Source organism: Apostichopus japonicus, chromosome 17 (assembly GCF_037975245.1).
Source record: "Apostichopus japonicus isolate 1M-3 chromosome 17, ASM3797524v1, whole genome shotgun sequence".
Taxonomy (NCBI): domain Eukaryota; kingdom Metazoa; phylum Echinodermata; class Holothuroidea; order Aspidochirotida; family Stichopodidae; genus Apostichopus; species Apostichopus japonicus.
Window position 1 is genome coordinate 10,392,061 of NC_092577.1, and position 12,757 is coordinate 10,404,817.

Sequence of the window (12,757 nt, forward strand, 5' to 3'; positions counted from 1 at the left end):
AGGATTAATGGTCAGTTGGTACCAGGATTAATGTCAGAGGTTTAACAAATTACCTGGTTCTTTATCCATAGCATAACCAGGATTTTATTCATTATTTAATGAGACATCATTGTCAGATTGTAAACCCACCTCTTTGTCAAATAACCTTAATAACCTAGGCCCAGGACAAAAACAGCCTATAGACTTAACACAATTTTGGTAAATTAAGTACTAAGAATCCTTGTTAGATACAGACCCTTAACCTATTCAGCTGTCTCAGATGTCCTCCTTATGAATGCATCAGGCATTAAAAACTGTCATTTCCCTGGATATTGCATAACAATAGCATTGTAACGTGGCATGGTACGTATTGAACAAACTGAAACACCAACAAGTAAAAACGTGTACAAAAATAAACAAGTACAAAAACTTGAGGGTGTAACTATCTATTCATAAAACATCTTTAGTAAATCTTCAATAAACAAATAGTAAAACATGAATGTAAATGTAAGAGAATGTTTGATGGCAAGTGGTGTAAATATATATATAGATTTATAATCAGGCAAATGCATTAAAAGAATGAGAGGCATAATGGACAGATATTAAGAAGGTAATACTTTAACTAGTGTTTGTATCATATCAATAAGTAAACATGTAAACATTAAAACAATATTATGGAGGGTGTTTTACACAAGGGTGGCTGAAGCACTTTTAATCTGGGGGGGCACCGACATCAAAGGGCACTTTGCAGAAATTCGATTCGACTGATGCAGCCTTATATTTAGCACCCTTTATAACTCTTATTGTACTATCTTATTTGCGTATACAAATCACTCCATCAACCCCCCCCCCCTCCTCAAGCAAAATTTGTATGCTAGCACTGCAATATCCAATGTGCAAATTGGGAAACAAGGAAGTAGTTTTCTTTTGAGACCAAATGAGGTGAAATCATGCTAGTTGCTAATGTAGGAATCTTCCGAATTAGAGTTTATTTCTTGTTAGTATCTTAACAAAGTTTTCCTGCAGTGGAAATAGCTTTGAGTTTGACCCACAGAGATTCTTTAAAAGTCTGGGTCGTGCCAGGATTTGCAAAGTTGTATGCACCACTACCTGAGCGGAGCGCCACCATCGGTTGGCGCAGAGCGTACAATAAAATTGTTGGTTTTACAAACCCCTCAGATGGCCGGAAACGGCCCTTCCCGAGTGTTCATTCTGGTTCTCTTGCTAATTGAGGCACCTCAATTTTTATGTAGAAAAAGGACACATTTTTAACCTGAGGAAAAGTGGGGGGGGGGCACATGCCCCCTGTGCCCCCCCCCGGTTCCGCCGCCCTTGGTTTCACATACTTAAAGTACAGCTATTACTACTAAAATAATACAGCTAAAATTACTATTGTACAAAAAACATGGATAACACACATGGTGAAAGATTTGAAGTTTAAAGTAAGCATATAACTACAAGTAATTAATTACTTCAAAAATTTTTTAAGAAAAATAGTGTTTTACTACTGCCTTTAGTCATCTTTCTTAAAATACTCCAGCAGGAGTTGAATAGGGAAATCTTTTGAACTGCTGAAAATGTTTAGTCATTATTATTCAAAACCCATTGAAATCAATCAAATACAAGGAGGGTTTTGCATACCATGATGAACCATACATGAATTTTGCATCACATGTTATTTTTTGCTACAAGGTTGTCAGATGTTGACCTATGTTCCCTTTTGATATGGAACCATGAAAACTATGTACTTCAAACAAGTTTTGATTTCAGTAAGATTTAATGATAGTTTGAAATTTTCATCACAGTTTCAGTTTGTCAAATGACCCTTGATTCCATGAACAGCAATACCATGTCTATGAAGTTTTAAATATACAGCTGATTCTGATTTATCATGCTATGAGTGAAAATAAAAAAGTGTTAAGAAATTGTTCACGAACTGAAAAGTCTTTGACTATCTAAAACAAAAAGTGTTATAGAGGACTAGAGGAGAAACTTGATGGACTCACCTCTCCCTAAGGTTGAACTATTAATACTAACTGAATGCATCGTTCTGGTCTTTGACAGATAAGTACACACAAATTGAAAGCTCATTTGTAGTTACAATGTATTGAAAACTTAATAACCCGTATGAAGGACGGTAGATTCCCCTTGGGAGACTGGTTGGAAGAATTGCTACAAATGTTGACAAAGATAGGCCAACTCTAGTACTGAAGATAGGAAGAAAAGTTATAACAAACAAATGATATTGATGTCACGTTTCGACACATTACAAACCATTACAATAAAAGAGAATGAACAATAGTTGGAAATAAGTGATGCTGTTTCAAGCGCCTGGCATCAGTCATCCATTCCTGCTTTCAATGCAGCCCTCATTGCAATCAGGGCAGTTGATGTTTTTGATTTGACGTTACTGTCCAGTTCGTAAAGAACCTTCTGGGCAAACTCCCATGTGACCGCACATTGCCACGGATAGTGAAGGTCTAATACATAGAACAACTTGAAGCAAACATCAAGAGCTTGTAGTAGGGTCTGCTGCTCTAATCCATGCCCATCCGCCACAACAAAATATTGATGGGCAGCATTCCGATCACCCATTATTAAGACAAAAGGCTGGCGGTTGTCAACTTCCTCCAAGTATTTGGGCATGTTGGTGCCAACCTTCAAAAACAGAAAAGTGCAGATTAAATATACACTTGCTGGAAAAGAACACTTTGAAGGTATGCTGCATTGGCCCCAAGTATGCCAGATATTCAAATATGGTCACCTTCGGGCAAAATTGTTAAGTCTTTAACCACCCTGAAAGAAATTTACCTCACAAGACATTCAGTCATCTTTAAGTAACTAGTCATGTCTATAAACAGACTGCAACCTTGTCTGTTGTAGCCTTATTTTTGGAAGTTCCTTTTTAATTCTTTAAAACAATCAAAACCTTGGAAAATAAGTCCATTAGGAGAGTTCATTTACAACTTTAAACAAGGGAAGCTCCCCACTTTTCCCACTACTGCCAGTACTATAAGAACACAAAAAGAAAGCATTTTACAGCATAAAAGAGCATTATAAAAGACTGGTTGTAAAGACCCAATTGGTTGAAGATACTGCATAGTCACTGCAATTTATCCCATGATTACTAAAATTAACTATTCACTGTGTGTCAGTCCAAAATAGTATGTACCTGTTCTTCTTGTAATTTTTTCAGGAACTTTTTCATGGTCCCACAGCTTTCACCATTTCTGTTGAGGCTGCTTGGTTTAGCAACAAGAAAGCTTCCTCATCGATCATGTTCTCTGAAGAAAAAATAGTGAAACATGGTTCAAATGTAATCCCTTTGGTACAGTACGATTGAAGTTAGTTCCCCCACCAAGAGCATTCATCAAAAAATTATATGAAACATTTTTAACCATTTCTGATTTGAAGCTCCATCTACATAAAATTTGTATTCTATAATCATGTCAATTTAATAAAAACTGTCATTCATTAGATCACTACCAGTGTTTCCTCTAAGATCTAAGAGACAGTATTAGTACCAGGGGTGTAGCCAGGATTCTCAAAGTTGTAGGCATGACTATCTGAGTGGAGAGCCACCATCGGTTGGCGCGAAGCGTACAAGAAAATTTTGGTTTCACAAACCCCCCAGATGGCCGGAAACGCCCCTTCCCGAGTTTGCATTTTGGTTCCCTGGCCTCTTGGAAGCTTGAGCCACCTCATTCAACATCACTTTTAAACCCCCCCCCCCAAAAAGAAAAAAAAAACGAATTAAAAAAGTACTTAATTCAATATTACATAATGTAATTAAAATTAGCAAGGTACATGTACAGAGTAAGCCAGTAACAACAGGCAACAAAGTGCTGCAGCTCTATAAAGTCTGTTAATTAGCAATAGGCTTATTTGACTGTGGAATGCTTCTCAACTGAAATATTATGTCTGCATTAACGAGTTCTTAACTAGATGTTAAAAATCTGACAAGATCGGATCCGAGTCTTTTTCGGCAGGTAGAGTGTTGATTAAAACGGCACGCGATACAAATGAGATAAAGCTAAAGTTGGCTCAAATATAGTGCACCACTTGCAATGCAGGGTAGGAATTTAGATTTGGCTCTGGGGGGCAATTTTGGAAAATGAAAAGCTAAAAAAGCCCCCCTTAATGTATTTATGAGGGCATTTTTAAGGTTTAAGGGGGCGCTTTCCCAAAGTTCAATATGCTGTTCATGAAAAAGGTTGTAAGCATTCATTCATTCATAAACTGAGCACTACACTTTTTTCCATTTGTGTACAATTTGACTAGATTGTGTAGCAAAATGAGATGGGATACTGAACAAATTATTCGGGAGTGTAATTGTAATTTGTAAGTGTTTTTTTTCGCACACGTTACTTTACGCACATTACTTTCCACTGAAAAAATTCTTGTGCGGAAAGCAACTTTTTCTTCATCTACCTGTACACTATATTTTTACTCAATTTTAGGATACCAAATTCAGGCAGGATGATGAAAATAACATGAGAAAGTATCAAAGAACGTTGATAAAGGATGGTTAGACTGAGTTCATGTCAGAAAAGTTAAGCTGAGCTTATAATTTACATTTTACAGGAGGCTTGGGGTGTTGGTAATTAGGGATTATTAAAGGAGTATGAGGCAGTCAGCGGATAAAAGGGCAAAGGAACGCCCGCGTTATGAAGGATTGAGTTTCTAATAAAGTATTAAAAATGCGGTCTGCGTTATGATGGTTTAAAAAAAAATGTTGTAAAAGGCGGTATCTTTTTGATTTTCGCTGGAAATGGCTGTATAAGTAAGGGGCTGAGCACGCATTTTGCACCAGATTTACATCTAAAATCATAGGTGATTTTTGTCTTAGCTGCATCGCTTTTGTCCATCCGTGTCAGGAGGCACTTCATTCTGTTCCTCCCAAAAAAACGGTACTTTCCGCTGAAAAAATCATTGTTTTCTGCTGTCAAATTTGTGTACGGAAAACACTGTTTTGTTTCAGCTGAAAGTAACGTGTGTGGAAAATAACATTACCCTTGATAGACTAGTTTAACACGTTTATAGGCCTGACACACAGTCCTAGCCTAACTAAGCAACAATTAACAGTGGGAATTAACATTAGTATGCCTAGCCATTAGTATCAGCAGGCCTAGCCTAATACTGTTAGGCTATGCGTAGCCTATGCACAAACTATAAGAGTTGCAATTGTAATATTGTAGTTGCTACACATAAATTTCTGTCATAAAATTTAGCAAAAACACACAAGAGTAACCATTTTTAGTGACCGTTCGCTCCTTTTTAGGGCATTTATTTACAGGGCGGCATAAGTCACGGCAACTGGTTTAATGTAGGCCTAGCCTTGGCATTGTCTGCATTATATTAGCCTTCGAACAGGACTGTGCAAAATTTAAGGTACTAAAGTAAAACACATTCCTGTTCGACAGCTAGCAATGTATAGGCTTATCCATTGCTAGACCTGTCCTAACGTTGGGCCTATAGCCCTTTTACTATGTCAACTTAGTGTTAGCCCACTTCATTGGCCTACCGAACGTCTGTTAAGACAATCGCACGTATTTCAAAGAAAATAGGTTAAACCTTTCTGCATCACAATAATCAAAACAAACGTTACCTTCAAATATGTCATTCAGTGATGATAGGTTCCATTCTGCTAATTTTTCTTTGACAAACTCATCCATGGTTTCTGGCCTGATGTGAAATATTTCGACCGACACTGTGCTAGTTGTGAAAAGCCCGTGAAGTTAGCATGTCAATTACGTCACTGAATTCAACCAGGAAAGTAGTTAAAAGTTAGAGCGTGATAAAATTCACGTCAGGCTAACCAGAATACAGGGTGGCTGCTAATATTTGAACCCCAATGGTGTCACTTTGAGGTAACCAAGATTATTACACCAGGACGTTTTTAGAGTGTATGATTAAATAGGATTTTACACCACATAGATTAATGAGAATGCTGTTACAAACAGTGTGGCTTATAACCCAAAACAATCTGATTAGGCTATGTTTTGCACTAAATATTAGAAGAGAAAAATCCATACATTCTAAGCAAATCGACGAATCATAAGCAGGTGCCACTGCCACATGACTGCCTTTCTAAACTTTACTGGAGAAAATTGAACTTCAAGATGTTCACACCAATTTTTTTTGCTAGTAGTTTTTCGATATCAATGTCTCATTTGAAAGAAATATTACGGACAGGATCTCTCTCATCAAACAATCAATATAGCTGAGAGTTCTCAAAACCTATTTACAATAATTCATATTTTTAATGTCAATGAAGAATGTCATATTGTCGATGTATCATGCGAAATAAAATAAAAGTAAAAATAGCACAACATGATTTACACTTCATACAGCATATAGCTGCATATCGGAAACAGAAACTGGCCAACATGTGAGTAATTATACAGCCTGTTCCCTCCATGTTCATGTGCAAAACCATATTTGACTATTTTTCCTTCTAAGTCAGTCAGGCGCGTAGCCAGGAATTTGCCAAGGGAGGGGCGAAACTGTAGATTCGGCATTGCAAACTATCTAAGCGTAGCGTCATCATTTTGGCGCGAAGCGTACAAGAAAATTGTGGCTGAAAATGCCTTCCAGATCGCTGGAAATGGCACTTCCCAGGCCTTGTAAGTTGCATCTTAGCATTTTCTCTTTTGAAAATACTAGCGATATCATAAAAATTTTTTTTTTTTTAAATATGCTCAAGGAGGGGGGGGGGGGCGGCTGCCCCTTTCGGCCCCCCCCCAGCTACGCGCCTGAAGTCGGTCATCTTTCCAAAAGTTACAAAATGTTACCCAGTAAAGTGGCTTCAAAGGATCCAGTAGCGCTGTCCGACACCTGGGGAATTGGAGTGTTAACCCTTCAGAAGTTCCTGATACTTAAAATCCAATTACATAAATAAAAGAAATAAAAGTCTGATATTTTCTCACCATTGTTCTATGTATAAGGAACACTACATGGTCCAGAACTATAGCTTTTAACTATGAAAGTGATGTATAGAATTGCCTGCAAATTTCAGTATTAAGTAATATTTTAATTTTGTTATTACATTTCTCATTTACAACATTACAATAAGAAATAAATTGAAAGAAATTTGTTGTTCTAAATAAGGCAAAACACAATAGGATTTGTAAGAGAAATCTGCACCCTGGGACCTTACTATGATGTGTGGAAACGTATTACAATGTGTTTCTTCCCATGTCTGCAAATTGGTCCAAAGATACAAATCTGTACCCCAACTATGGGTTTAATATGTACCAAGAGTGGTGTCCCAACACTGAGGTGTCGGTCTGTATGTATGTATGTATGTATGTATGTATGTATGTATGTATGTATGTATGTATGTATGTATGTATGTATGTATGTATGTATGTATGTATGTATGTATGTATGTATGTATGTATGTATGTATGTATTTCAGATCCTCCTGTAAGCAGGAACTCGCGAAGAAGCCTCATTGGCTTATCAAAGCCGCAAGCTGACCAAAGTCAGTCTCTTAGATTCATATTTAACGTCCATGATTATGAATTGTCAACAAATCTGTAACTGGACGACATACGTTAATCTTGGAGTGACTCGAACTCGGGACCTTATGATTGAAAGACACTGGCGTTAACCACTGAGCTAACACTCCTACGTAGTGCTTCAATTTTCTGGCTTGTACGTACAGTCCGTGCTAGTTGGTATATAGTATTTATATAAGTCAAGTTAGGTAATTTCCAAAGGGTCAGAAAACCAACATAAGCTTATTTGATACCATATGTGATGATCATTGATAAACACCGGTTTTTATCAAGCCTTCTCTTTTCGATGAGTGTTCAGAGAATTACCGAGGCAGGCGTGTCATTGTCCTACCCATTCCTGAGTCCTGGGACCGTGACTTAACGTCACCCGACCGCCCCCCCCCCCCATTCGACGGATGAGAGTATCTTTACATTAATCCAACTGTGACAATTTTAATTAACTGGAAAACGCTTTATATGAATTGCAACCCAATGTACATTGCTTGATCAGTTTGTACTGTGAATAAGAGACAGCGGTTAATGAAGTGTGTTATATAACAACGTAACACATCATGTTAGACCTGTCAGCAGATGATACTGTGGAAAAATGACCTAACAGACGAATTTATTACTCAAAGGCTGTTTCAACTTATGACTGGTTAGGAGTCTAAAAAACTGTCCCTACGTTTGACTAGTAAGTGCACCTTGTAAAGATGGTTCAAATTGCAGATTTAAAGCGTTTTGCAGTAAAGTTTCATATATACTTTCTATTAAAATGTGAACGAAATTATTGGCGAAAGCTTTAGAGTAGTCTTGTTAGTCCAGTCAATCAGTATGCATAGGATTGTGTGTTTAGTATTTTCTGCTTGTAAGTCTTTCTCAGTAGCGACTGGTCATAAATGTAAACACATGTTAAGAAATGATAACACACATCAGTTTTATCTGATAAACGGCTACTCACCATTACCAGTTTTAAATAATAAAGCCGTGAGGATTGGGTGGACTTGCACGCAAATTTCATCGGGATAGGCCTTCTTAGGGATATATATTTTCATCTTTTATCAGTCAAAAATGTATTTCCGCTTGGAATATCCTTTATAAGTTCATCATTTCGGCACAGGCGATGGCCCATTAGATAGACATATACGTAAATGAAGCATTCCTACACCGATCAACCAAGAAATAAAATCTTATTCTTTGCAGGGATTTTCGCAGTCTTAAAGGGAACTTCTGACGGATATATAGCTTAGTAACATTCCTGTATCTCTATAGGTCAAGCTCACATCCACCTATAAAGTATGTTGTATCGCGAAGTAAGGAAATTTTTTCCCTCCAAATTTGGTGACATTTCGTGATTGCATCTGGCAAAAGCACATTAAATGACGTCATGATCAGGGCAATAGTGCAGCAGAAATATTTATTATGTTATTATTTTTATTTGTTCTTCTTTACAATGTTTCGATCATTTATCCACAAAAGAAAATTGATTCTAATTTTTTTCTTAAAGTAAACGAGTTGTATTTATTTGAAATTATAATTATAAAGACAACACAGGCAGATATACGCTGTATGGCAGGTTTAAAGGATAGTTCGAAAAAAATATTATAAAAACCTCAGTAAGCATTCGAAGAACATCTGTCTAGGATGACGTCACATGCCACCAATATTATGATTTCTTTCCTGGATTCAAGAAAACATTACTCTGTCCTATTAATGGTTCCGTTGTATCAAGAATATCTTGAGTCAGGGGCAAGCTACTGAGATGGGAATTTGATTTCCTAACAGCGTGGAATATTTCCCCCCTCTTGTTTCCCCACCAGAATAGCCCTTTAATTTTCTTTCAGAAAGAATAAGACTTTAGTAAGTTTAAAATATGACATCATAATAGCCACATGTACTTCAATTGCTGAATAGTTTCCTTCCATTGATTACTATGTTTATTTTATGTTCTGCCAGTTACTTGCTGTTTCAGTAAAACTTTGGACGATTTTAACAACGAGGTCTTAATGCTCCCATTATTTTCCCTGTCTGTTTCCGTTCAACTTGGAAAGAAAAACATAAAAACAAAAGGGGGAAAATAATGACTTCATAAAATGGCTGCTATTGACGCGGCGAAGTAAGTTAAATCTCGATCTCTCACAAACTGAGTAAAATATTCGCTCCATGGATATTTGGATATTATGGTCGGGTTAAAGATATCATCATAAATAGGTTAAAAGAAAATGGTTTGGTTTGATTCTTTACTTGATTAAAAAGTAGCATAGCATTAAAGCATTAGCATAGCATTAAAGTAGCATAGCATTTAAGTAGCATAGCATTAAATTAGCGTAGCATTAGCATAGCATTAAAGCATTAGCATAGCATGAAAGTAGCATAGCATTAAAGTAGCATAGCATAGTAACAGTAAAAATATGAATCTGCTCGGTATTTTAACCGGGAAAAGTACTTTAAAAATGACCTAATGACCATCTTTTAAATTCTCACTGCTTGTGTATGTTCATGAGCACAGACTTAACGAAGGCATGTAGTTGGTGAAAGTTGGTGCCAAGTAAGTATCGAAGGTGATTTAAAGCATTTTTCGAAATTCTTTTGGTTCAATATGGATTGGCTTATTACTCCGAGCGAGCGTTCGGAATGGTGGAGGGTTCAGTATTCTAAACGTGCCCCCTCTTCTACCTTAAAATCTAGACTGTTTATGGTATGTGCAATGACGAATATAAAAAATCAAGCCGGTGAGTGGGTCGTATACCAGCTTGAAATGTCTATAATATGCTTCACCGGGCTTGGATATAGTTACGAATGTTTATGCATGTTTAATTCATTGGAACAATTAATTGTGAAGAGGCTAGGAAACATTTAGGGTTTCTAGGAACTATTTAAACCTGACTTTTATCCAAGAAAAAAAAAACTTTTTGTTCAACATTGATAAATTTACCAGAAATTATATTGCTTTTATTGACGTGGTATGATAACTAAACGTTTAGAGAGGAGGTGAAGTAGTTAAACAGGAAGTTGGAGGTTAAATAAAGATATGACGCACTTCCGTGTCTCACACCGCTCCATACGTTTTACTTGGTTATTTTTTTTTTAATCTCCCTTTTTATCTGTCACGAAAGCAGGAAGAAGAAAAAGAAAGAAACAAAGTAAAAGAAAAGAAAAGAAAACGATGACGAATCTAGATCATCGTGTATTTTGTTACCATAGAAACACAACGATTCAAATTCCTGTACAGATACTGCTTGCAATAGTTTAATGGTCACCGGTATCGTTACTACAGATGCTACTAAGTGGAAAAGAGGAGAAAAAGGAAAACAAAGACCACTCGTTGATTTTGTTTTAGAAGTAATCTCCCGACACCCTTAAAGTGTGTCAAAGTGTGAGTCAATGGGCGAAACGTGGCTCACCAGCTACGCCCAAAGTAAAGAGTGGGCGCTGTTATATCGGTCCTATCAAGAGTAACGTTACGGTGACGAAGGCGCTGTTCAATATCTTTGGTCTTCTCTTGATGAGTCACAGTCTCTGGGTGTAGAATATAACGGTACCGTGAGTTGATCTTAAAAACAGATCTTACCTTCGATAAACAAGAGAAGATTTGCAGGTATATACGGAGCTTGTAAAGTGCCAATGAGATATTAATATATTTGAGATGAATTATGTTAATATCTTAAAATGTTTGCATTAAGGTATTATAATATTGACATAAGAGATATTAATATCTCAGTATCTACACGGAGAGATGTTGAAATATGAGATACAAGATCTTAATATCTTAATATCCTTATAACTGTACATTAAGATATTGAAATATTAAGATACGATCTTTAATATTTTAATACCCTGTACATCAAAATATTGAAATATTAAGATACCAAATGATCTTAATATCCCAGTACCTGAATATTAAGATATTGATATATTTAGATACGATATCTTAATATATCATTATCTGAACATTAAGATATTGAACAATTTAGATATATCGATATCTTCATATCTCAATATCTGAACATTAAGATATTGAAATATTATAAGATACGAGATGTAAATGTACTAAATACCCAGATATCTAAATATTTAGATACGATATCTTAATATGCTAATATCCTTATTAGTTCAAACGTACCACTATGTGTGAATTAGGGAATGAGGGCATGCGCAGGTATACTTCGCCCAGAAATGACCGACGGATTCCTCAAGTTAATTCTCAGTGATTTCAGAGACTGCAAATTGCCAAGTTTTTCGGGGGAACTAGGAAGGACCGATATATGAAAGCGCCTTCTGTTAATTTAACGGCGAGGCTGATTATCCCCATGGTTCCAAGTTCCCAGCTCTTTAATCCCCTAACTTATTTCGTAAGGGGGGAGGGGGGGGGTGGCATCAGCCTTTTTATCAACACTACTTGTTTTAAACTTCGGTTTATTTGTATTTTTTCTCAACATGTTGATGAAGGTGATGGAACCTATCATCATTTCATAGAAATCATATTATGTTATTCATTTGATATAACCTAGATCCACATATCCGATAATAACCAAACGAAATACACCGGACGTTATACGGCTTCCTGCTCAGCGGTACTGCAGTAATAAGGGATGCAACAGGGACACTTAAATCTATACCAATAAAAACCGACACCAGACTGACCCCACGACGCCAGGATTGTCGGAAAGTGTCGTATTATTTTAGTGGGTTACTCCCGCTGCGTATGTCCAACCGTCCGAAATGATGACCGCTGCATGGTGTGGTGGAGTGAGGGAGGGTGTGAGGGAGGGGCGAGGGAGGGGATGGCAGTACTTGCAAGTTAGATCCTGAAGAGAAAGTAGTGTTAGTAATGGACGGCTTACGTTACTTTTCTGCGTAACGTTACACATTCGTTAGGTATACATGTTGAGACATATCTATGTATTAAAAGCATTAATTCATACCTCCCTCTCCAGATCACAGCAAAGATATGGTGACGTATTAAGGACCCTCAAGGATTCCTAGCCTCATGCGGAGATAAGCTATACCTATGACAAAGTAGCTTGTAAAAAATAAAACCTGTATGAAAATATCAACCATGCAAGCTATCTGAGCAAGAATGTGACCACAATCAGTTCCAAAGCCCAATGACATTAAAGTAAAGAGATTACAATTTTTCGCATAGTAAGTTTTTGAGTAAAGTAAACTATTTTGCATGATAAGTATTGTACAGATTAAATTTCTACCGAATAATGATTTGTAAATATTAAAGATTTAAGAGATCATATTTTATACAGATCCAGTATAGTGCGAAG

The 12,757-nt window shown here is 36.7% G+C and overlaps 1 protein-coding gene across 1 annotated transcript; it reads right to left on the reverse strand.

Moving 5' to 3' along the window:
• Positions 1 to 409: 409 nt before the first annotated feature.
• LOC139984674 (uncharacterized) lies at positions 410 to 6,034 on the reverse strand. Its single transcript, XM_071998678.1, has 3 exons — positions 5,588 to 6,034; positions 3,152 to 3,263; positions 410 to 2,637 (listed from the first exon to the last, which is right to left on the reverse strand). Exons 2-3 carry the CDS (start codon positions 3,185 to 3,187, stop codon positions 2,317 to 2,319), a joined length of 357 nt encoding a protein of 118 aa, XP_071854779.1. The 5' UTR covers positions 3,188 to 3,263; positions 5,588 to 6,034; the 3' UTR covers positions 410 to 2,316.
• Positions 6,035 to 12,757: the final 6,723 nt, after the last annotated feature.